The 26,023-nt window shown below is 38.5% G+C and overlaps 2 protein-coding genes across 2 annotated transcripts; one reads left to right on the top strand and one right to left on the bottom strand.

Annotated features, from left to right (window-relative positions):
• LOC131772985 (protein white) lies at window positions 1-11,212 on the top strand. The gene is made up of 19 exons (XM_059088943.2): window positions 1-354; window positions 962-1,010; window positions 1,294-1,480; window positions 2,084-2,155; window positions 2,605-2,703; window positions 2,941-3,107; window positions 3,429-3,500; window positions 4,202-4,304; window positions 4,824-4,889; window positions 5,264-5,298; window positions 5,815-5,920; window positions 6,260-6,391; window positions 7,071-7,163; window positions 7,645-7,702; window positions 7,905-7,982; window positions 8,405-8,510; window positions 9,346-9,446; window positions 10,344-10,429; window positions 10,721-11,212. Exons 1-19 carry the CDS (start codon window positions 54-56, stop codon window positions 10,820-10,822), a joined length of 2,013 nt encoding a protein of 670 aa, XP_058944926.2. The 5' UTR covers window positions 1-53; the 3' UTR covers window positions 10,823-11,212.
• Window positions 11,213-11,259: 47 nt separating this feature from the next.
• Window positions 11,260-25,361, bottom strand: LOC131772986 (protein white). Its single transcript, XM_059088944.2, has 19 exons — window positions 25,007-25,361; window positions 23,873-23,921; window positions 20,263-20,449; window positions 19,675-19,746; window positions 19,488-19,586; window positions 18,973-19,139; window positions 18,416-18,487; window positions 17,278-17,380; window positions 16,618-16,683; window positions 16,232-16,266; window positions 15,212-15,317; window positions 14,282-14,413; window positions 13,958-14,050; window positions 13,703-13,760; window positions 13,449-13,526; window positions 13,048-13,153; window positions 12,303-12,403; window positions 12,017-12,087; window positions 11,260-11,498 (listed from the first exon to the last, which is right to left on the bottom strand). The coding sequence occupies exons 1-19, from the start codon at window positions 25,308-25,310 to the stop codon at window positions 11,397-11,399; spliced, it is 2,001 nt and encodes a 666-aa protein (XP_058944927.2). The 5' UTR covers window positions 25,311-25,361; the 3' UTR covers window positions 11,260-11,396.
• Window positions 25,362-26,023: the final 662 nt, after the last annotated feature.

Here is a 26,023-nt window from a genome sequence, read left to right as displayed (position 1 = left end):
TTCAACGAGGAACTGAGGAATTCGAGCAGAGGCCTTTTTGATTCAGTTAAACGATGGCGGATCGTTCTCCTTTCCTTCGAAGGAAGAAAAATCCAAAGTTGCCGGGCTATTCAACATTTGATTCCAGAATTTCTAAAGACAGCGGAATCTCGAGCAACATAGAGGAAACAGCGTCAACAAAACGTGGCTTAAAATCAAGCACAGTTGTCGAAGACGCGAGTGACAGGGTTTCAATTTCTTGGGAAAACATTCAAGTGTTTGTTGAGAATCCCAGACCGTTCATTATAAAGAGACTCTGTTCGTTTGGGAAAAGTGAAAACGAAGTGGTTAAAAGCAAGCAAATCTTGTTCAACGGTAGGTTAGGAAATGAATTTCAGTTTTCGGTGTTGAATCCACTCAAGGTCGTACCACCGCTCGTAGTCTGGCTTCCTGTTTTTCGTATCATACCCTACTGATCGGGAACGGAAAGAAAGCCCTCTGGGAGCCATGATTACCTTGATGGTGTAAGAACAGAGAACTCGCATAGGCTTCTAATGGACACTTAATCGTTATATTTCGCAATTTTTCTGTTATAAACATTGCATGTTCTGTACCTCGATCTCTGATTCGAATTACTCGCAGCGTGACATTAATACGTCATTGGAAATACGACCTATTCCGTAAATAGTACAACAATACACGGCCGTCGAAAAACACATCGTCGAGTTTAACTTCAGGCCTTCCGCAAATTACAGATATCACACTCCTTCCCGAACCCCTACACGTCTTATATCTTCATTTTTTACCATTGCTGATCTAAATCATCCCAAAGTTAGCTTTAATAAATTGAATTGTTAAATTGGGATTGCAACAATTAAGGTTTTCGAGTGTTCCCAAGCTTCAGGAAGAGGTAGGGACGAAAAATAACCTCTTAATTGTCCAATTTTCTCGTTGTAACTCCAAACTTTGTTTTCGTCCATAGTTAGCGGAAACGTTGAAGCTGGTACCTTGCTTGCTGTTATGGGTGCGAGGTAAGATATAGCCTACGAAAGAGTGGTCACTTTTTTTTGCGTCTTTTAAGCCAGAAAAGACAAGCGGCGGGTGGAGCGTGAAGAAAATAATATTTTTGGCCCTTTCCATTGTTGTCACCCTCACCTTGCGCCCGCCTGTGTCCGTCTGAAAAGCATTAAAGATAAAAAAAAAAAAAGGCTCTCTGATCCCTCCACCTTTTTCATTTAGCTAAGTCGCCTTTTTGCTGATCTGAGCTCCTGGATCAGCTTTCATCTTACAGAGTGTCTCTTTATTTTCCTGCAGCGGTGCTGGTAAAACCACCCTAATGAATGTGCTGGCCCACCGCAACATCTGTCAGATGGAAGTAAGGGGGACTGTGGAGATAAATAATCGTCCCATTGGACCAGAGATCTCTTTTATGTCTGCTTACATTCAGCAAGAAGATCTCTTTGTCGGGACTCTCACTGTTAGGGAACATCTTACGTTTCAGGTGAATGTAGTGAATACGTCCTAGCAAGTTATTGTTGTTGAGTTAAGGGGGGGGGGGGAGGTTAAAGAAAAGCAGAAGAGGGGGGAGAGTAGCTAGGAGAAAGGAAATGGAAAAATCCTGTTTCATGGTCCTCCATTTTTCCAGAATTTGGGCATTCTGTAACATTTTCCAGCAGAAATCTCGTACGTTCATGTTTAGTCGATTTGGCAGTCAAACACACAAGCATCATGGCTAATTTGCAAATGTAAGCACGACTTTTCTGTGGAGACATAGTGTTTTTAACAATTTCTAAGGACATTTCGACGTTTCTAAGGCCGAGATTTACATGTGTTGTCGTTCTAGACTTTTCCGACTTTGTGGTAGTTTTATGACACTCTGCTGATTCCTTTTCTCACAGTTTGCACTGCACGGTGATGAAGTCGCCCATAAGCTTGGCCGTGCTGGCATTAGTAATTTTTGTTGCGTTCATGGTAGAGTTTCCGGTAAACACAGAAAAGGGTTCTGTCATTTGTCTTTACCACCGAAACGAAGCATGCACAGTGTTTGACCGTTGTGATTGTTTTGCCAGTGAATAATTGTGATGCTCTGGATTTTTACCTGAAGGCTTTCCTGCGCATGGAAAAGAACGTTCCTGACAATCAGCGCAAAACTCGCGTCGAGGACGTTATACTTCAGGTGAGATGCATAAAACCTCAAATTAAGAAGAGCTTAAAAAGAAGATGGTAGAGCTACTGTTAGACTTTTTTCTGCCTCTGTCAGAAGAGCTAACCCTTTCATTAAGATTGATTTTAATTCGAAAACTCTTTCTCATCCTGATTGGCAAACCCATTAAGCATGTTTTCCCTTTTCTTTCATTCTCGTGCTATTTTCATTTTATCGTCGTTGTCTTCGAGACAAAGAAGACTTTTACGGCGTGGGAGGAAATTCAATTAGAGTAATTGCTGAGTATGATATTGTATAGAGGAATATTAAATTGGGATTTTGCAGATAATCCGCTGAGATTGCTATAGTGAAATTTTTTGTGCCTCTGATTAGTTGATAAAACCTGAGCCACCTTCTCAGTAATCAGATACAAAACCAAAACGGAAAGTTCTTGAAATAAAAATTAACTCATTTCTCCAAAGCTTGGGCTTACGAAGTGCGCCGACACATTCATTGGAATTCCGGGACGTCTGCGCGGGATATCGGGAGGAGAAAAGAAGAGACTGTCATTTGCATCTGAGGTATGAACGCATATAGAAAGCATTGTTCACAGTAGCTATTCATCGATGCTGTAAGAGTCATTGCTGTTCATAGCTCATGTAGATAAAAATATTTTTAGCACTGAACGTAATATTTATTTTACGTACATACTACAATTACAAAGTCATTTACCTCAGCCATCATTAATCAACTGTTAATGCGATGCAAAGAAACTCCTCGTTTCGAAGTTATCATATTTCAATGCCATTCTTCGTCAGATCCTCACAGACCCCCCTTTGCTGTTTGCGGACGAACCGACCTCAGGCCTTGATTCATTCATGGCTCAGAGTTTGATAACAGCACTGCAGCAACTGGCGGCACAAGGAAGGACAATAATTTGCACCATTCATCAGCCCTCCTCTCAAGTTTATGCCATGTTCAACAGGTAACATTAATCATTTTCGTAGAGTTTTTGGATAGTGAGGAAGATCGCCTCTGGGCGAGTGGGCGATAGAAAGCAACTGCAGTCACCCATTGATTCGTCGGCTTATTCACTCAGCCATATATTCATTCATGATCATTCATTCATCCACTCACGCACTTACAAACCCACTCATTCATTTATCCATGGATCCATTCATTTAATCATTTATTCATTCAAGTAGTCATCCATGTAGCAGTCAGTTAATCAATTAAACAACTATTTATCAGCACTCAGAATACTCACAAGTATTTTGAACATTTCTCCTTATCCCATTTTCTTCAGTATCCTGTTGCTAGCTGAGGGAAGGACAGCTTACCTTGGCCCCAGAGCAGATGCCATTCAGTACTTTGACAGGTCAGGAGCTTTTATCTTAACAGTCGTGTCACACCAAGAGAAGTTAACTTGAAAGACTGATTCCTCCAAATAGACCTTTTGCCTGGTCTTTTTTAAGTTGTATTTAGATCATTTCCGTGTTCGAAGATCTCCGAAAGGTCTCGAAGTAACCAATCCTATGGTGCAAATTTAACTCTCGTGAACATTCTACATGGCGTAAAAAGACACGCGAGGCACATGTAGCCTGCGATACAGGAATCATTGTTTTGCGTTTTTCTAGCGGGCGGACGAGGGCGCGAGGAGAGAATGAGTAAAGCGCACAAGGGGAATGAAAAAAAAACATTTACGCGTGTCTCGCGCAGCGCGATATCCACGTGACACCTTCAGCCATGAAGGTCGAACCCCTCAGCCCAATAACCTCTTGTTTAGATTTCACACAACAGTATATACCACAAACTTCACATTTGAAAGGTCTGTTTTGTCTGATTTCGCATGCGATAACAAACATGCAAAACAAATATGTCCTCTTTTCACCTGTACCAAAAAAACCACGCCAGTTTTTACCTCACAAGACCTCAAGTTAAAAAAAAGTAAAAAGTAAAAAAAAGTTAAAAAGTAGATTTCCGCCTTGGGAAGACCTCCGGAATACTTGCTCCTGGTCGTAAGCGTTTCCGCGTGCGTTTTCTTATTAAAACGAATATTTTTCTCGTTAATATTTACAGCTTAGGCTATCCATGTCCAGTCAATTTTAACCCTGCTGATCATTTTATCCGTACGCTGGCAATCGTACCTGGTGATGAGGAAAACTGCCGTAAAAGAGTCCAGGTTATAAACGTTTCGTATCTTTAACATTGAAGGACTAATTCATAACTCCTCCCGTGCACTTTTTCTTGTAACTTAGTTAAGAGTAGTGTTGTAGAAAGACAACACTATTGGGCTGATAAGGTTGCCTTTTTTTTTCCTGGAAAGTGTGTTGAAATACGAGTATAGATAGGGGAAGTCACATGATATTCCTTGTGGTAGATGATAGGTTATTGAGTATGGTCGGTTTATAAAGTGAAATCATGAATCATATATATGACCCGATGACTTTGATTTTACAGTTCTAAGCGGGGCCATTTGTAGGATCACCTTAAACAGCCATGCACGATTATGGTGTTCTTTATTTGGCCTTCATAATTTGAAACGAAGGTTGATTTGATTTGGTTGAACGATATGGCAAATCGTTAACTCGGAGTTACTGCGTGACTTTTATGAAAATTTTGAGCCAGTTTGAACTTTAGTCACCCCGAACTCGAGTTTCTGATCATCAGGCGCCAAACCTTTCTCATTCCTATCACTCAGGACATATGTGACGTGTACTCGGCGCGTGAAGCAGAATTCAGCAAGCCGGAGACACAAGAACGACAGGTAATCAAGGGGGGTGACTGAGATTTACCAAAGCAAGGTACTTGCCCAACTGTCGAAGTGAACACCATACTGAAGGGGACACCAGCATTGGATTAGCAGTGACTGAGTGGCGCATGCCGTGCAGATTCTTGGATGAACGATTTTTCACGTTTCGAATTTTAACGATTGTTTGTTGTTGACGTAAAGAAGGAAAAGTGGGGGAGGGGGTACATAGGCACCCTAGGACCACTCCCCAGTGGACGAGGACCACTCCAAGTCCCCGAAAGAGAAATTTGTGGCTTTTGAATGCACAGGGTTTACACTTTCCTCGATTCATCTTCCATGATTGATAGATGGTTTAAATCATTTACGGTAATATTCATTATATCTTGTAGGACTCTTTTAGGGAAGACGCCAATTCACGTTCAGCGTAAGATTTTTTTTTTCAGTTGATGATAATGTGTTAAGATATTTCCGTTTGTGTATATTGCTAGAGCTACCATTTGTACAGTCGACGCTTAGTTTCCTGATAGCACTGAAAGTATTATAGATTCTTCCTAGATGTATGTTTTAGAGCCCTGCATAGATTCCAATCCTAAGTGCTCTTAAGCGACAAACATTGAGTTCATTCGAGTAACTGCTCTTATTACGTTAAGTAATCCCAACGGCAAACCAGAACAGTGGAACCATTGATAACTCCAACTGAGAACGAGACAAACGCTTGGAGTGCAAGAGAACGCGAGTGACCGAAATTGCTTTTAGTTTTCGTCAGATCACGTGCACAGCAAAGTCGAAAGAAACCCGATGCGATGCCTGATTGCTGTCGACATTCATTTGAAAACAGCCCCTTATATTTTTTATTTCCATCTCTGCACGCCTTTTCTCCCAAAAAAGTTATCTGGGACGAATATCCTTTACTTCATAATTTCTCCATGTACTTTTTTAGATACAAAGCATCTTGGTGCAGACAGTTCCGTTCGGTGTTTTGGCGATCATGGCTGACCAATAAGCGAGATGTTCTTATTTTTCGCATTAGATTCTACCAGAGCATAGTAAGTGTATAGGTTCCAAGGCGATCGCTGAATCTCCTCGTTAAACAGGGCAGCACATCGCTGAGCAAGAGATCGTGGAGCGAAAACGATGTATCACTATGTCCTATGATATATCAGACCGAACTAAAATTCGCCATTTTCGCGACTGCTAGAACGATAGCTTTACAATGCATTCGATAACTCACGATTTTCACGATAATCGTCGATTATCGTTTGCATTACTTACGCAGTACTATATCTCTGACATACATCATCAGTTTTTAAACTAATTCTGTTGGCTTCTGTCGTGATTCCGTCTCGTTATCACGGGTCAAAATATGATTTTCGCTGTCTTTTAAGTTCATAGGTCTTGTTACTGGGATTATTTTCTTCCAAACAACGATTGACCAGGACGGTATTGAGAATATTTATGGGGCCTTTTTCTTCCTTGTGACTTCTGTCTCCTTCTCAAACATTTCGGCAGTCACTTTCGTAAGTTTTGACTATCATTTTCTCAGGTTGGTTTGATAAAAGTTAGATACCTTTAAATAGTTATTCATTATCGTTGGTGGTTGCTTCTGTTCAGCTTATCAAGTGATCGATAGATTTATTAATCAACCCATCAATCAGCTACTTGTTAGATCGATCCGGCACTTCGTTTTTTGATTGATAGTTCTATCAATTAAATTAAGAACCTATTCACTCATTCGTTACTGTAACACTACTTCATTCATTCGTTCGTTCCTTCGTTTGTTCATTCGTTCGTTCCTTCGTTCGTTCATTCGTTCGTTCCTTTGTTCGTTCATTCATTCGTTCCTTCGTTTGTTCCTTCGTTTGTTCATTCGTTCGTTCCTTCGTTAGTTTATTCGTTCGTTCATTCGTTCGTTCATTCGTTCGTTCGTTCGTTCGTTCGTTCGTTCATTCGTTCGTTCGTTCGTTCGTTCGTTCATTCGTTCGTTCGTTCGTTCGTTCGTTCATTCGTTCGTTCGTTCATTCGTTCGTTCCTTCGTTACTTCGTTCGTTCCTTCGTTGGTTCCTTCGTTCGTACATTCGTTCCTTCTTTCGTTCGTTCATTCGTTCGTTCCTTCATTCATTTATTTATTCGTTGTTTCATTTATTCCACTGATTCATTCTTTTATTTATTAACCCTTATTTATTTATCTATTTGTAGACTTTTCCAATAGAAAGGAATATATTTTTACGAGAACACAACAACAGGATGTACCGTACGGACATTTACTTCCTATCCAAGACCTTAGCCGAAGTAATTCTTTTGAACTTACAATTGTTCAACGGTTACTACAAATACTCCACTTATTCCTTGAGTGAATTTACTCAAAACAACTAACAAAGAGCTAAATGTTTTCAAGTTGTAAATCCTCAGTGTAATTAAAGCGTTTTTTTTTTTGGGGGGGGGGTTCTTGGATGAACTTCCGTTTAAAGGATTTGGCTATTTGATTATGAGCTCGAGATTTCTTTTTTAACAAAAGCGATTCCATTTTGCCGTGCTTCTGTTCAGTAACCGATCACAGATGACGTCAAAAAGTGCTAAGAAAAAACGTGGCACAGGAGGCACAGCCAAATGCGTCACTGATGTTCTCACCATATTTTGACGTCTTCTGTGATTTATTACTGCATGTACAAACCCATGGCAACAAGGAATCTACTTATTTTATATGGGGAGAAACAAAAAATTGGTAATGGTAACGTCATGCGTTTTGATAAGACTTTTCTCGTATTTATAGTCTCCACAGTTCTTTCTTGGTCCGCTGGTCATGATTACTGTGGGCTACTGGATGGTTGGTGAGCCTCGCGAATGTTTTTCCGATTTATTTATTTACTTTTTTTACTCATAGATTGTGTCTTTTTAGTTAAGGTTATGTCTTAACTGCTAGCATCAACAGAGGTTCATCTCAGCTTACTCAACGCAAAAAGAAAAACTAGGTCTTTGAATTTTGATGTATTGCTAATTTTTCGTCCTCTTCACATGATATGTATTTTTAAGGTTTGAGACCAGATGTGCTCCGTTTTCTGGCCGCTTATGGAATACTTGCCTTAGTCAGTATGGCTGCTGTCTCTTTTGGTTTGTTCACAGACGATTTCATATCAGTTGTATCAAATACAATGAACAACTTTTCTAGATTCGTAACGTTATTATCATTATTGTTATCATTATTATTGTTATTGTTATTATTATTGCTATTATTTATTTAAAAAACCCACATGGTGTCCGTTAAAAGCAATGATATCAACGTCACATTTTTGGACACGGAATCACTAGTTTAAAGTAGGATAGTGTTTATAGCATGGCCTTTAATGAGTACAGTCTGACCAAGACTTCGCTCGAACGAGTTCAACAACCAACAGATATTTTCAAAATCATCACCACGTGTACTTTGCGTTGAATTATACTCAAAAAACTCCTTACGTATATAAGAAAAGGGTTTTTGAGTGATATTCAACACAAAGCAAATCCATTTTTCTGTAATTCTCTGTTTATTTCAGCGTACATCATATCTACAATTTCACCAACGACGTCAGTTTCCACGGCGCTAAGTGGTCCGTTGACCCTTCCTCTATTAGTACTTGGTGGATTCTACATTGAAAACCGGTCAGTAAATGCATGATCGTTGTTTGCTTAGACAAGAGATCATGATCTCTTATAATCTCTAAACTCATTTGCTATTGTGGTTCTGATGAGGGTTGAAAAAGCGTTTTTTGGTTTCCTTTGGGAGGTTGGCACAGAGACCTTTAACATAAAAAATGAGCGACCTACTAGTTTTAAAATTAATCAAAACTATTACAAATTCTCGAACGTAATTGTTTATCACCAGCCCTACGTAAGCACTCATAGGACACTGTAAGCGTCACGCTTGTAATTGGACAGTGTAATAGGTTGACACGTCATGCCTGTCTTAGCGAACAGAACGCGTCATGTGCGTGCGCCGTTGTTGCACATTTCGCTAAGTTAACAATTGTTTTTTTCTTATTATGAAACTTATAACCAATGTCTAGTTTCTTTCTCAGGTGTTGTTATAGTTTTGATAAATTGGTAACCGGACTTTGTGTTGTCCGATTCTCCCTGTAAACTTACTCGTGATAAACAAATCGGACTCCTACTTCGCGTTTGACTGATTTTGATAATCACTCATGATTACAGATAGAATTGGACTCCACTCAGTCTTTGTTATAAACTATTAATCAAACTTACACTAGAAGTACAGCGTGTTTGTGCGTTTGAATAGAATAAACACTATCGCGTATAGCAGTGCATTGGGTTTCTTTTAATAACTTAGAAACTTTGATTTTAAATTTTTAACCATGTTTTTAATTATTTGTTCATTTTTCGTTTATTAGTCAGTTAGTTTATTTATTCAACCCTTTATTAGTTTGTTTATTTATATATTTATTTATTTATGTATCTTTGCATTTGTTTTATGTTTCAGAACAATTCCAGAGTGGCTGTCTTGGCTGAGATATCTGTCCTGGTTTAATTATGGATTCGAAGCTCTGGTTGTTAATCAGTGGGACAATTATGGTCCTATCCGTAAGTTGAATTTGAAACTGAAATAGCTGACGAAGCGATAGAGCCAGTAAGGTCAAATTCATCATCGGCAGCAACAGTAACTTTTCGTAATTGGATGCAAACCCTGATTACGGCGACGCACAAGAGAACGTAGCGATGTTAAAATAATTCATATGCAAAATAATAGTTCTTCGCCTACGTTTTAAACAAAATTCGTTTCCTTGACATTCTCTTGAACGTGAAATAACCAAATCATTTATGATCAGAGAGCAGGATTTGTTACGGTAAATTTGTCGAGTTTCTACCTCAATAGAACTCAGAGTTGTCAGGCGCCGTTAAATATGAGTTCAAGTCATCGGCACACCTCATCTTTTAACCTAAAAAGTATATATGAAAATGCACTATTTACCGCGTTTTGAGATCCAAACGGGTATCTCAACCTTCCAAAATTGTCTTCAAATGTGCCAAGGGTTCGACTACGCACTTCGCCATTTTGAATTCAATTCTCAAGACGGAGAGCAAAACTCGCATTTTACAAAACAGCTTCTGCGTTTCATTTAACTGACTCGTCGTAATTACACACATGCATTTCAATGGCGGAGAGGGGAATAATATTGTTTCTGGAACATTCTTTTTCTCTAAAAGAAAGGTGCACTCTTTTTCCCATCGAAGTATTACGTGAGCTCTTACTTACTGCGGAAGTTCCTACTCCGAAACCAAAAGAAACACAACACATAATCTGAGTGAAAATTATTTGAGATGTTACAAATTAATTCATCGGAAACTCGAGAGCACCTTGGTGAGTTTTTTAGGATCTTTTTTGTGTGTGTGTGTGTGTGTGTGTGTGTGTGTGTGTGTCCTAAATTAAGAGATAACATTTTTTGCTTTTTGTCTTTATACCTGTTTTGTTCCTCCCAGCTTGTAAAATAATTCCTAACAATGAGACCTACACAAGTTGCGTTTACAATGGATCGATAGCTATTGAACAGCGTGGATTGAAGGAGGTTGGTATTATGAAGTCACAAGACGAATCAAGCAAAATAACTGCTTAGGAACTTTCAGAAACCCAAGTGATGTTACCAAATGTGGCCTATTTACCTAAAAAAAATCACAATTCCCCTTGATGTTATACTACAATGGACAGTGTCTCGGTAATATTTCGCTGCGAAGGTGCTGAACGCAATCGCAAGTTGACAAGCCGCAAGAAAAAGTAAAAGTTTAGGGCTTGAGGTAAATTTGCGAGAGATCACTAACAAAGAGATTCTTTTTTTCTTTGTTTACTTTCTTTTTTACAGGAAAATCTCCTTATTGATATCTATGCCCTTGTGGCGATAACAGTCGGGTTTCGCTTGATATCGTTCCTGTTTCTTTTGAGGAATTCTTACAAAAGAACTTAGTAGAGGAAGGAAGTCCTTTGCTTCACAGTCAAACAAGAAAGTCTTCAATAATTACATGTAATCATACATGTGCAGACAGCCGATGGCGATAAAAGAGTTCAAGTCGTATTCAGTAAACGAAAAAGATTTCAATACAATTTTTTTTTGACCGATCATGTTCAGATCTTGTAGTTGCTGCTATTCATAATTTTTGTCTTTTAGAATTTTGTACATTGTTATCTGCGTTTAATTGTGGAATTGAGAGTTGGCTTCTGTAGCATAATTATTCTCAAAACTCTGGAGGCGTTGGGAAGTATGACGTCCTGTAATAACCATGAGAACTTTCTATTAAGTATATGCGATATCGGAGCTCATCGCTTAATAAATCAACTCAAACACTGTGGTTATTTTTTATTCATTTTTTTTTTCAATTGAATGACAGATAAATTCATCAATTTATTTATTCATAAACGTAGCTGTTTTGCTTTACTTTACATTTTATTTTCATTGAAAGGACGTGGTTTACTATGGTGTATAAAAGAAGACGTGACTTTCTGTTGAACATTCACGCCTTCACGTCTGTTGATTTTGTTGATTAGGGTTTCTTGTAAGCTTTTTTCAAGAGAAATAGATACGCAATGAAACGGAATCCTATGGTGAGTGCCAATAATGCGTAGATGTCTATAACCTCGTTATCCTGTGGAAAAAGGTAAACAACGATTAAAACATTCCAAAAAATTTGACAGACGATTTCCATAGGGAGATTTGATTTCGCTTTCACGATATTCAGTGCTCCCTCTTTTCTAAATTCCAGGAAGATAAAGCTTGTTCTTAAGTGCTATAGCCAGGAGTGTGATATGGACTTTTTATTCGAAGGACTGACATAGTGTTTTCACTCGTTGTGGAAATCCTTTTCTGAGGAAAAAAAACATTTTTTTTCTCTTGACTGAAACTACACAACCACCATTTTGTAAACAGATATCTAATCGAGAAAGTGTTCCTAGTTAAGTTCAAATCAATTGAATTCATGGAAAACTTGGGTTAATGGAGGAGAAAATCTCGAATAATGGAGATTTTCTTTTGGAGAAAAGTGGCATTTTAAAGGAAGGTTTTGAAGCAGACTTGATATGCAGAGTCAAAGCTACACTGAAAAGGTCGCCATTATTCAACTTGTTCTATGACTGCAATGAAATAATTAGTGGATGTTTTACCAACCTTCTTTAAGCCGAGGTCATGAAGAACTTGTTCTCCACCAATGCAATCTGTATTATTTTTCCCAGAACAAACTGTAAAAGTAGGAATCAAAATCGTGTTAGCGACAACAATTCAAGATCCTCGGTTGATTTGAGGCCAATCTGATAAAAACCGCTCCATGCTTCAGACACAGGGATAAGATCCAGCTTTTGTGGCCGTTCACAAAAACTTTTACCCGACAATTGCCGAGTTTCATTGTCATTGCTTATTCGCATATACTCAGAGTTACACTAAAGTAAAAACTTACTTTCATCACCATAACCATTCCATTGGTTGACAAGCATAGCCTCAAATCCATAGCTGAACCATGAAAGATAATGCAACCAAGAAAGCCATACTGGCACCGTCCTATAAAGGAGAAAATATCTCCAGGTCAAAATAGCAAGAAAACGAGAAAGTAGCAACTTAATCTTTGTCTTCTAGTTGTAACCGACATACCATAAGAAGATGTATAACCTTAACACAGAAGAAGATGTATGACCTTAACACAGAGTAGCTTTTGGCAAAAGCCAAGTGGACCTACCGGCCCGGGCTTATTCTGGTTCCCATAGCATGAAGCGATTGGAAGTTTTGCTACGACCCCTGAATGGATGTGGACCATGGCAGGTAAACCTCCCCCCTTCCCCCGCATCCCAACTCTTTCAAATTCCAACCATTTCAAAAGATTCCTCTAGCCGGCATCTCGTACTCCTGGATGTAGAAAATGACCGTGAGAGTAAAGGTATCGCCTAGGAAATAAACTCAGAGACTTTTGAATTAGGTGACCGTGTCTCCCATGAAGATTTTCAAATTTAAGGTGGAATGAACTGTAAGCGAACTTGAATGGATCTGCAAAAGGATTAAACTCAATGGCCAGTAGGAGTTCCATGCCTGAGCCATTAGAAGGCGGGGTAAACTCTTCCTGTTTTGGATTTACCTATTTCAAAACGGTAGGTTCTTCAAAAAGTATTTATTCTGCACTGAGTTAGGTTTCAATTACCATCGCCACTTACGTGTTTTTTACGTAGAAGCCTCCTAGTAACAACAACGGAAGAAGTAAGGGTGCACTGATAGACGAGGCCGTCGCTACTGTCGGGGAAAGTGTAGAAATCATGTAACCTAGAAAACAAAAATTATAAAGTTTGCTAACAGTGTACCTGATGAAACAGATAATAATCCTCTCACCATATTGGGATTCGTGGACGAAACATCCGCTCGTCGCACTGTTTGGAAAGAATTGTGCATGTATAAAGGGCTCTTCAAACACACTAGTATTCGAGAAAGCAACCTTAAACCTGAAACGAACCATACGATTAATGATTCTGGTATCCTTGAATGTCACTGATGCTCTAGAGAGGGAAATGTAAACAAAACTTGTTCTTTCGTACACACAAGGAAACGAGTGACCACAAACCATAAGATACAGCCACCATACTGATCAAAGCCAGGATTCCGTACGCGTAGAGAAACCTGAGTATTTGTTGACGCAAACCTGAGAAAAAAAAATCAAAACCAAATAAAGAACAGTTACAGAAAGTGATGCTACAGTAGGTCATGTTATTAAATCATTTGGCCGAGAGACAAGAGAAACTTGGAAAAACGTTTGGCGGACGTTTGTCTTATTCACCTACATAAATCTTCATTCATCCGTGTCCTAAGTTCACTCACCTATCATCCAGTACGCGATGGCCATCAAGAAGAGAGGATTAAGTAAAAACAAAGGCGCCTAAAGATAAATAGAAGTTGGTGAGTACAAGATGATTATAAACTGAACGGTTGGTCTCTTGATTTGATCTTGTTTTTGTCTTTTACCGTGACGGCATGGGACAAAAGTCTCACACGTGAGGAAAGTGTTTCATCCAATCAAAAATCACGAAAGTATTTTTTATCTCTTTTACCTTTTGAGTCCTTATTCATCCTTACCTCAGCAGTGGTCTTGCACAAGAAGTAAACATCCGAACGGTACATGCCGTTATGGTGTTCCCGTAAGAACACAGAAAGCTCTTGCGGGAACGTCTAAAAGAAAAAAAGGAACCAATTGTATATAAAAGCCAATTACTTGTGTAACGATTAGTTATCCTGAAAAGATTAAAGTGTGAGAGATAACAAGCTAGTGTAGGTAGTAAAATAACATGGAGATGCTCGCTGTTTCTTAGTGGCTATCTTGAAATCGAGATGAGATTGCCCGGATGTGCAACCGTGATAGTAGTTTCTTTAACCTGATATGATGAAGGCCCGGATACTCACAAAGATAACTGATCCCATGTTATTAAACGTCGTGGAAGTTATCAGAAAGAAAATCGCTCCAGCGATGTTGATGATACCAGATTGATTAATCTTGGTTTGGAAGTAGATAATCCCTGCTAAAAGACCTACGAACTAAACAAAGAGAAAAAAATAGAAAAGATACACACAGAAAACAGAAAGAAATTATAACAAAGCAGATCATTTCACAATATATATTTACTCAGTCATCAAGCTTTGATTTTAATAGAAAAGATTGTTCTTAGTGAAACTAAATCGAAAAACAGTATCCTTGTTAAATGTTTGTAATCTTTCCTGAGACTGCACATGTGCAATGATTAATAGAACAAGCCTATCATTTTGAGCTAAATTATTAATAAAACTTTCCATTAATCTATTTAGTTATAAATGTCAACGAAAAAAAAAATTTGCACGGCACGGTAATCATTTTATTTCTACCTTCCGATGTCAATTAAACTGCTCTAAACTTTTATATTCTTGAACAAACATATTACGCTGCCATTTTGATGCTTAAACAACTGTTTTCTTATAAAAACGGTCTTAATTCAGGATGCCAGTTAAAGCAAAAGTGGCACCATAACCCTTGTATACTTCAGGATCATCAGGTCGTGCAATCAAGCATGCAGGATGATGAGTTGCAATACAACTTAAAGGCTATTTTCAAAATAAAATAAGACAACTTCGCAGATTTTTCTTTAAACTTGTCGCTCTCTTTTTTTCTCGAATTACATTATGAATATTAAATCATGGCTCTTGAATGTAGAAGGGACACTTAATATGCACGAAAAACTGCAATTAAAGCAATTGCGTAAAGGAACTTACAGAGCCTTAAATCTGTTTTCAGACCTTATCTCTCGGAATTGCTTTAAATGCACCCAACCCATAAGTTAGTCTTCAGCCAACGTTACTTACTACACTTTGGTAAAGTCTGATTCTAAAAATCATGACATCTCTATTATTGGTTAACCAGGATCTCCAAAATACAGAGCGAAATTGCTGACACCAAGATGCTTTGTACCTATATGGGAAATACAGCAAAATATGACCTAAGACTCAAGCAATGATTTTCTGATAGTCTGCACGTGTAAACCCCAAAAAATACTGAATTCAGCGCGTGGAATTCATTTTACAGCAGATTAGACGAAAATAGACATGTTTTGTGTTACGTTACCTCTAGTTTTGAACCGTTCGTTGTTCTTGTTACGAAAGAAAGCTTTTCAAACAACGGTTGCCTACGATATCACGAGTGTATGTAAAAGAGGCAAAACTTGGGCTCTAACAGAATTCGTAATTTAATGTACAAAGATGCTTTAGCTGAGTTATAAGAAGTCACAAAGGCGTAAGTTTTTTTCAAATTAAAAAGGTTGTAAAAACCCATCACGAAAATAGAGGCTAGTAGAAAATAGAAACTCCGTAGAGAATATGCATTAAACTTCTTAAATGAGCCACAACATTTGGCTGAAATACTCTGGAACTTCTTAAAATTCCAAAAAATGGGGTAACAAATCTGCATGAACGAGAGCTCAAAAACAACTATGTAGACTCCGTCAAAACAAAAAAAAACAAAAGTACGCGACAAATGTCCACGTCAGACTACATGGGGGGGGGGGGGGGGTGAGAGAGAAAGAGAATAATTGTAGTTTGAAATCTGAAAACAAAAGATGTTTTCTATACATGTCATATTGTCATTATGAGTACTTACTTAACTCCTTGATAATTAAAAGGGAGCCGACGAGCAACCAGGGATACCCCCTCCCACCTCTTCCTCTCCTTCCCCCCCCCTCCCCTCCATTGCGCTGCTCAACTAGTGCTACACTGATGCAGACACGAGTCGTGCGCACCGGTAACATCAGTATGAGGAAAGATAATGGGTCTAAAAGCTGTAATCGTGCCAGTGAATATTACATAGTTAAACGTAGAGAGAAATCTTACGGTGAACGTCTGTAAACTTCATCTTTGAAAGAATCCTAGAAAAAAAGAACATGCCATTTCAAGTCACAAATGAAGCAACGCCGGTCATGTAAGAAGACTGGGAAAATGTATTAGCCCTGTTGACCATATTTGACCTGGTAGAGCATTGCAATACATATATTACAGAAACAATACTCTCCTGTATTTTGTGGTGATGTTTTTGGTCTTTAAACACTGTATTTTTTTTTACGGTTACCGTAGTGAATGTGGCTGTAAGGGTCACGAAATAATCTGGATGAAAGGTTCGTGTGCCGACTGAAAAGTAATAACGAGTCTCTTTTTTTATCAGTAGATGTTATTTATTATTTAACTAATTGATTGTCAATTTTCTATTTTATTGCACTTACTTGTTTTCCCAAGGATTCTGAAGAAATTGATTCAGTGTTATTTTCCCTGTACGCATCGCAGATTTCCTGAACAACATTCAAAATTGGTAGACACGAATGTATTGTAATAAATGTTCAATAGGAGATATTTTGTGAATGAAAAAGGAACGTTCTTTTTGTTGAAAAACAACAAAAAGAAAAACAAAGAATAAAATGCAACAAAAAGAATTGTGTAAGACTAACAAAATATTGAGACCCCTAACCCTTTCCTATGTCAATGCAGAATTGTAATTTGTGGATGCTTTTAACCCTTTAACTCTTACGAGTGACCAAGACAGAATTTCTCCTTACAGTATCATCACATCATAGAGCGAAAAAGTGATTAGAATAAAGAAAATATCAATTAGGGGATTATTAGTTGATCCAATACCAAATTCTCTAAATTAATATCATAAGAATTGTATGGCAGACAGTAAGGAGAATTACTAATGGACCTGGGAGGCAGTGAGATGTTTAAGTGATCCGTAAATGAGATTATAAGTATACTAGCCTTTGTTCTCGCCAAAAGACGTCGCAAGGTGGCGGGTGCACCATTTTGGGTTTTTGCACAAATTCAAACCTTCACTCTAAATTCGTCATATCTAACTATTAGAAATAAAGGAAAAGACTATGTTCTCTAACCTTGACCCTGGTGAGACAGTTTTCCTCATCACAAGGCACGATGGCGAGCGTGTGAATGAAGTGATCAGCAGGATTAAAATTGATTGGACAAGGATAACCCAAACTGTACAAATAAAACAACACCGTTATGTTGGTGATAACAAAAAAAGATATGAACCTGATAGTTGTAAAGCTGATTAGTATAAATCTACTCGCGTTTACTTGCAAATGCTGCAATCTGATTAGCTAATCCACTCGTTATCTATTCCGTAGTAAATAGTAAGCAAAATGAATAACCAAACAATTTGCATCCACAATTCAAACGGGCGCACAAAGTGTTGACATCTGGGCGCGTTGGCCAGCCAAGCAGCCGTGCCGTTTATTCAACACCAACGTGCTTAAAAATGTTTAATACGATTGAAGGAAACTAAATGCACCAAAACTGGACACGAAAACCCCTGAAAACCAGCAGCTGGGAAAAAGAAACGGGGAACGTGTACCCCCAACCAAGGCACTGGTGGCACCTTCGGGGTTTTTTAAGGGTATCCCATGAACAACATGATATACACCAGAAGACAACGGCTAATAAACGTGCCTGAACAATAGTAATTAATCCTAATTGCAATTATCACAAATTAAATATTGTGTGATTGTAAACACACAAAAACAGGAACCTCTGGCTTGTAGCTAAGTTTTAAAAGACAGGTAGATTTATATTAAAGCAATTAGATTATTCGCTCTCGATTTCTATACGTGATGACCAATAGATATGTCGAGCTTAATACCTGATTGTCAATGATCCTAAATTTGGCGCGTTCATAGTGTGCATATTCGGTCACATGACGCGTTTAAACCAAGCAGTATCATATGAATCAGAAATAGAAGTTCTTTTCGCGATAATGACGAGTTAGTATTCATGAACACCAACCAACTTGAAAAGTTTTAGCCCGAAGTAGTGTCCTCATCGTTACAAAAATCAGTAATGTCAGTCTTTGAACAAGGGGCTGATCAAGACTGTCCATCAGCACTGCTCAAGAAAGAAAAACCTTCATGTAATTGCCTCCCGATCATCATGAAATCCAGTGCAGCGGTAACAAAGAAATCTATGATGAAAATGCATCTTTTCAATGACATTTCTTTATTTTTAAGGAAAACTTACTCTTCAAAATACTGGATCACGTCAGCTCTTGAGCCCATGTAAGCTGTTCTTCCTTCTGCCAACAGCAAGATACTAATGAAAAAAAAGAAAAAGAACTTTCTTGATTAATCATCGTAAGAACAGATGTTTATGGCCTCTAACTTGGCTGCTGACATTGTCTTACTTCATGATACAAAAGCACTACCTGCAACAAACGCACAAGGTTTACAAAAAAGGAAAACTTGACAGGAACTGTTGTGATAATAAAGTCCAAATAAGTACGTATTGATAAAAGTTCTCACATAACGATCAGTCCTGAAATGAGGAAAAATTTAATTATAGTTGCGGCTACGTAACATTCTCTCTCTGCGGAGTAAAAAGTGCTTGTTATCTGGTGGAGAAAAATTATTTGGCGGAGAAAAAGGTTCGCAATTTCTTCAACTCTTTCGTCTCTTTTTTTGTCATTCATGATGTGGTTATGGTGTCCATTCTACTAACAGATTATTTCAACCCATATAGGTATTCAAATGGTGCTTTTGTGCAAGTGGTATCAATACGTCAAAAAGGTGATTGACTACCTGTCAAACATGGCGTAAACTTCAGAGGATGGTTGATGAATTGTGCAGATAATTGTCCTTCCCTGAGCTGCAAGCTGCTGCAAAGCTGTTATCAGACTCTGGGCCAGGAATGAATCAAGCCCTGAGGTGGGTTCATCAGCAAACAGCAATGGAGGGTCTGTTATAATCTGTTGAAAAAGTGGGTTTTTTTTACTTTTCAGCTAGCAAAGGGGATGTTTCACACATTTTGGGTTCGTGTTGGGAATCGGGATTGGTTTCGGGTTTTAGCTCTGGCCGAATCGTTCTGATGTTGTATTGAGGAGAGCCACTTTCCGCCCACAAGGGCTCAATTTATCCAAGAGTATATATGGGTATCGGTGATATGCAAGAGGGGGAGGGAGCAGTGGGGTTACCTTTACTGTACCTGTGATTTACTTGCATAACAGGTACAGAGAGAGAGAGAGAACACACTTATTTATACTTAAAAAAGCAGCTGTAATTTCCGACAGTATGGGAACTTCGGCTAGAGTACCTACCTCCGAGGCGAATGACAGTCTCTTCTTTTCTCCTCCCGAGATCCCTCGCAGCCGTCCCGGAATTCCTATGTAAGTATCAGCGCACTTTGATAGCCCAAGCTTTGAAGAAACAGATTTTAAATTCAATCCGAATTCAACAATTATTTTAAAACGCGCTTCATTCTTACTCATTTCAGATGCGCCATACCTGAAGTATCACTTCCTCGACACGTTCAATCCGCTGCTCTTTAGGAATGTACTTTTCCATGCGCAAAAAGGCCTAAAAAGATCAATGAGAACAAATTACTTGAAATACTGCAAGTTCTTCACCACAATCCTCATTTAAATTGTTTTTTCTTTATTTACTTGGTTTCGTTATAATCTGTTTTTAAAAAAAGCGTGGAGAGATTGCATAAAAAAGAAATCTCTGAATGAAAGCTGGCCAGTATTGCATAGTGTTTTGTTCCATGCGTCCGTTTTTCTTTCCTTCTCGTTCGTCCGAAGTCATTCACTCAGTCAGTTCATTAGGCAATATGTCAGTTGCCAAAATCAGAGTGAGCCGCTTAGTCATTCGGTCAAAAATTGAGTCAGTCGCTCTGTAGAGGGGCTAATACTCAGAACGTCAGTTTTAGAAGTTACATTATCGACTAAGCTGATAAAACTAAATCACCCTGTAATATCCCTCATTAATGCTGCGCCACTGTTTCATTAGAAACTTACCCGCCCTTTATTAGTCAGGCAATCAGTCTGTTGTTTAGGCAAGCCTGCTCGTAAACAAATAACATAAGTAATCTACCTGAAACGTCAAATGTTCTCGGACAGTCAGAGATCCGATGAAGATATCCTCTTGTTGAATGTAAGCAGACTTGGTGTTGATTTCGGCTCCAATTGGGCGGTCGTTGACTTCCACAGTCCCCCTCACTTCCATCTGGCCGATGTTACGATGAGCTAATACATTCATCAAGGTGGACTTCCCAGCTCCGCTATATTTGGAAAATAAACGTGTAATAAGACATAGTTTGAAGCTACACTGGTTTGCAGATTTAATGAATGTAACCGAAGAAGTTACAGTTCATAGACCCAACGTTTCGACACTCCTGTCTAGTGCCTTCATCAGGGGTGATCTAAACGCTGCAACAAGAGGTCCTTTTATACGATCACTAATTAGCGGCCTTTTTTTCTGACGAGGTGTAAATAGGCGTCAGGAAGCAGACCGCCATCGTCACGATTTAAAGGAGCGTGGGCGGAGTTAATGTGCCAAGCCTCCAAACAAAGGCGCTGGTGATAACGCCGATTAGTAGTGATAATTTTAGAATTATCCCACCCAATTGTATGGTTGGTTAGGCAAGTATGCTCCGATAAAGCTGAATTTTCCTTTTGCAAAGAAAAACCGCTTTTTGGTGCTCTTTTAACCGTGTACCAAACTGGCGTTTGGTCTGTCCGATGTATTCGTTATCACAGTCATTGCAAGGAATAGAATAAATGGCGTCGGTTCGTTGTTCTTTCGTGACAGGATCCTTAGGTTTGGCGAAAATATGCCCCAAAGTCTGAAAAGGTTTTTGAGCAACTTTAACGTTGTGGCTATTCAAAATTCTCTTGATGGGTTCAGTAACACCCTGTATGTAAGGAATAACAGCAAAACCAGTCGCTGGTTCCCTTTCATCAAGAGCGTTACTATTTGTAACTGGTTTTTGGCAGTTACGGAGAAAAGTTTTTGTATAGCCATTTGCCTTTAGGACATTGGAAACATATTTCCTCTCCTCAGCCTTCGAATCGAGTGATGATGGTAGACAATCAGCCCTCCTAAGTAAAGTTTTGGCTACAGACTTTTTATGGCAAATAGGATGGTGAGAATCGAAAGCGAGGTATTTGTCGGTGTGGGTGGGTTTACGATAGACACTTGTCTCTAAATTACCCTGAACCCCTCTAGACACATTTAAATCAAGAAAGGGCAAATGTCTATCCTTTTCACGTTGCAGCGTTTAGATCACCCCTGATGAAGCACTAGACAGGAGTGTCGAAACGTTGGGTCTATGAACTGTAACTTCTTCGGTTACATTCATTAAATCTGCAAACCAGTGTAGCTTCAAACTATGTCTGATTGTCCACCTGGTTGCCGTGTGAACTTTAAACGTGTAATAACTTTGACTATCGGAAGGTTTTGACATATTAGCCGCTGACCACGATTTGTTCTTAAGGGTAAGGGGGAAGGTGGGAAGGAGGGAAGGGTAGGGAGGGGATTCAGTGACTATTTTTTTTTTTTGGGCGTTTTTTCAAAAAAATGCAAATCCCCTGAAGGTTGAGATCCATACGAATGCCAAAAAAAAAAAATGGCTGACAAGGAAATTTATAGAACACCTGATGCTTTTCGTTGTTTTGATTTTCTCCATGATATGACTTGTGATTGCATTGCCACTGATATTCAAGGGGACTTAGATAACATTCAGCGTTGAGCGATTATGAACAAAATGGTGATTATAAAAAGGAAACAAAATCTATGCTTATCATCGGTAAGCGATTCGGAAAACGCATGATTCAAGACCAACATCAAGATAATGATTTGACCATTGCCTTGAACGACTCACAGATTGAAAGATCATTTAAAGAGTTAGATCACACAAATTCCACGGGGTACAGATTGATGATGACTAAACTTTCGAAAGTCACTGTAATGCTCTAGCTAACAAGGTGATAAATAGAATTGGTCTGTTGAAACATATCAGCCCATGAGAGAAACCATAAGAAAATGTATTCCAATACTATCATCAAAACAGCTCTCCTTTATGGCACTGGTATTTGGACATCAACATCTAATCAAAACCTAAACATCATTTTTAGACTACAGCAAAAGAGCTGCAAGGATCATCTTGGGCGTGGGACCACGCTCACGCTCACGCTCACTGCTTTTGTTCCCGGCACGTCAAACTGGCTTCTCGTCTATATCAAGACACACACATCAACAGATGCTCAATAACTCTCAAAAAAACGCTTGGAAAAACACTTGAACACCTGAAGTCTATGCTTCAATAAAATTCTGATTTTCTCTCCAGAAGTACACGCTTTGGCAAATTAAACCTACGCTGCCGCTACAACAATTCTACTGAAGGGAGGCGATCATTCCCGGTTATAGATCGATTAAACACTAGCTGGTATAGCCTAAATAAAGAGCTCAAAATCTCTAAGGACACAAAAAGTTTCAAAAAGCAATTGATAAACACCCCTTTAGAAAGACAGAAAGAAACTAACACTTTAGGTACGATTCCGATTACTAACCTATAGTTATTTTTATGATTTCATTTTTCAGTATGTAATATTTCAAGTATAGATCATCGTCCATTTTTATATTTTAAGCTTCTTCTTACAGAAGGACTCAGGGTCATCAGTTTCACTACTGTCACGTGCTCCCCGCTTAAGAGAGGATGTCAGCATCCATCGAACAAATTTGAAATATTGTGGCAAGTCGCCCAAAATTCTTTTTCTCTCCTACTTTCATATTTTGTAGCCCAATATGTTCTAATAATTGTGGCGTAGTTTTTTTGTGAAAATATATTTTAGTTTTCGAGAAATGACTTTTTCGTTCGACCGCTCAAATATGCAAATTTTCACCGTGAATATTACCCGGGTTGTGTGACCTCATGTAACGACTGTACTAGACCCACGGTATTTCTGTGAACATAATCCTTTGTTTTATCATCTAAACTTAATCCCCTGTCGTTATTGAAGCTGGCAAAGAAATATCTATTTTTTGGTGAATATTTTTTTCCGACATACTTTTCCAATGTCGAAAAGTAGCATCAAAACAAAGACAGTTTTAACAATGACCGATGTGACAAAATCTACTGAGCTTCAAGCTTTTTAAAGACCAAAGGATGGTTATAAAGTTACTGTAAAAATTTCCTTGTGTATTTGTGTTGCTCCATCTTGAGACAAACTCGAAGTCCGGCAAAATTTACTTGATAGCGACTATGAAATATACATGGTGCGCCTACTTGTCGCCACCGTTAATTGGCATAAATCACTACAATTTGTAAATAGGTCTAGTACATTCGTTACACGAGGTCACACAACTTGGGTAATATCCACGGTGAAAATTTGAATATGTGAGCGGTCGAACGAAAAAAGTCATTTTTCGAAAACTAAAATATATTTTCACAAAAAAACTACACCACAATTATTAGAACATATTGGGCTACAAAATATGAAAGTAGGAGTGAAATCACATTTGGGTGACTTGCCGCTGTTTGTTTGATGCCTGCTGACATTAGCTCTTAAAATGAAGTCAATTGTATGATTGATTGATTGATTCGGAAGACAACATTTAACTTCATCTCACCCGTTCGTGACACTGGTCACGTTTTAAAACTAAGGATCTACATTAATTACCAAGTCTATAATCTTTTTATTACCTTGATCCCATAACAGCTAACAAAGTACCAGCTTCGACATTGCCGCTCACTGCAAAGTAGAACAATCAAAAGTCGGTTACCAAAAATCGGCAGAAAAAAAGAAATTTCAGATAAGTGAAATATCTTTTTTCACTTTCGTCGCCGGCCTTGACTTAAAAATATTAATCCGCAAAATTACGTGATTTCCGCAATAATACCCGGAAAGTGTCAACTTCCTAAGGACTTCAATATTTCTAAGAATTGCTCGACTACTCAAAAACAATTCAAATCCACAAGGGGCATACATCTCAGTTCCGCCTGAAACAAATTTTAAAATAATAAGAGCGATCTTCTAATGAGACTCACGTTCGAAAAATAACTTTTTCACGGAACCTCCAGTCTCTTGTTAGCCTTTCACTCAAAAATCTGATTGAATCTATTGCCATTCCTTAAAATTTGGTGTTATGCATGTACGAAAAAATTTCCTTTGAAAAAGATTTACTTGTGTTTGGTCTCCTTCCCGAACATTAAAACTGTACTACCACAGTATAGCATGTGTTTTCACAGCTTATTTTGTAATCAATCAAACATCTAAGAGGCATAGGTCAGTTCCTCGTTGAAGCTTTCATTTTTCAAACTTCTTCGAGTGAAATAAATTTAATTTTAGTTTACCAGAGAGGATCAATTTGTCGCTCGTTAAAGTTTTATTGGGATAAGTTTTGCGCAGACAAACTAGCGCTTAACGCTTATCTGTCAAGTCCCAGTTGTTCGGAGATAACACTATCCAACGGATAATGCTAACGAAATGTACTGCACTATACACTGGATAGAGATAAAGTGGATAGCGTTATTTCCCCTTCGAACAATCGGGGCCATGGGATTAAGCCAAACAAAGCTTATGTGCTCAAGTCACGTTTATAACTTTTCTTTAGAGCTAAGCAAAAAAATACAAATTCTTCATTATATGGCACATTTTGAAAAGCAAGCTCAATTTATCTCAGTTTCAATAAAGATGAAGCGTGCGTAAGCGGAAAAATCACTCTGAGGTAAATTGAATTTGACATTTGAATGACATTTGAATACCATTTGTCCAGTCTCCTTTGGAACGATTGATATGAGGGCATAAGCTAATAACCGGCTAAAAAAATCACTCACCATTAAAAAGAATTTGTTTAGTAGTCGGTCTCTCGTTGTCTCCTGTTCCAAAACACAAACGTTTCAAGAAAGATGGCCCGGGTTGCTCAACAAATACATCGATATTTTCCCACGAAATTGAAAGACTTTCCCTTTCTTCTTCAATAGTTGTAGCCCTTGGATTGTTCCTCTTAGAACTTCTCTCGGGATCTTCGCTGGCTAGAATTCCTCTGTCAATTGATCCTCCAGGATCGAAAGTCGAATAACCTCGAGATTTAGAGCTTTTTCTACCGTGAAGAAGCGATCGAGATCGGCCATTGTCCATGATTCGACTGAGAATATGAGATGATGAGTGTTGAACGCTTTCTCTTTTGGGGCATAATCATGTTACTAAAGTCGCACAAAAGGTCACCGTAGAATCACGCAATTTTTTCTTCGAAACGCCGGATATGCAAGATTTCAGTTTCATCCCAATGGCAACAAAAATTGTTATCTCTCCAGCACGTATTGTAAAGTTCAAGTAATTGCAGCTCAATTTGTCGGAGAAATGACCGTATAAAATTGACCACATCAATCCAAAGATATTTGTTTCGACCGACCATGCATGACTGCTTCGCAATCGAAATACAATCCTTTTTCTGGTTGCAAGCAACATCTAGTGATGAGAGTTCATTTTCATACTGCTGAAATTTGGTGGGCATTTTTTTTTCACGGGTTTAAATGTTTAATGTTTAAAGGGGAGGGGAGTCTTGATTAATTCATGCATGATGAAGGAACAATTCATGCGTCACGTAAATTAAAGGAAAAACTTCGAATCTCTCCTCTTGTGTGCAAGGTTTCAGGGAAATTTTTAGCTTTTCACGTAATGAAAGAAAAAGTTCGCTGGTCACGTATACAGGGAAACCTCTATTAGGCGGACACCTTTGGGACCCTTGACGATTAACATTTAAAGCTAAGGTTACTCTGTACTGTGATGAAGTTCCATGTTGTTAACGAAGCTATTCAGATAGCCTACGTGTAGCCGTACCCCTCCCACAA

The sequence above is a fragment of the Pocillopora verrucosa genome, chromosome 10 (genome assembly GCF_036669915.1).
Source record: "Pocillopora verrucosa isolate sample1 chromosome 10, ASM3666991v2, whole genome shotgun sequence".
NCBI classification, from domain to species: Eukaryota; Metazoa; Cnidaria; class Anthozoa; order Scleractinia; family Pocilloporidae; genus Pocillopora; species Pocillopora verrucosa.
Note: the sequence above shows the minus strand (reverse complement) of the source record. Positions and strands in the feature narration are given on the sequence as shown.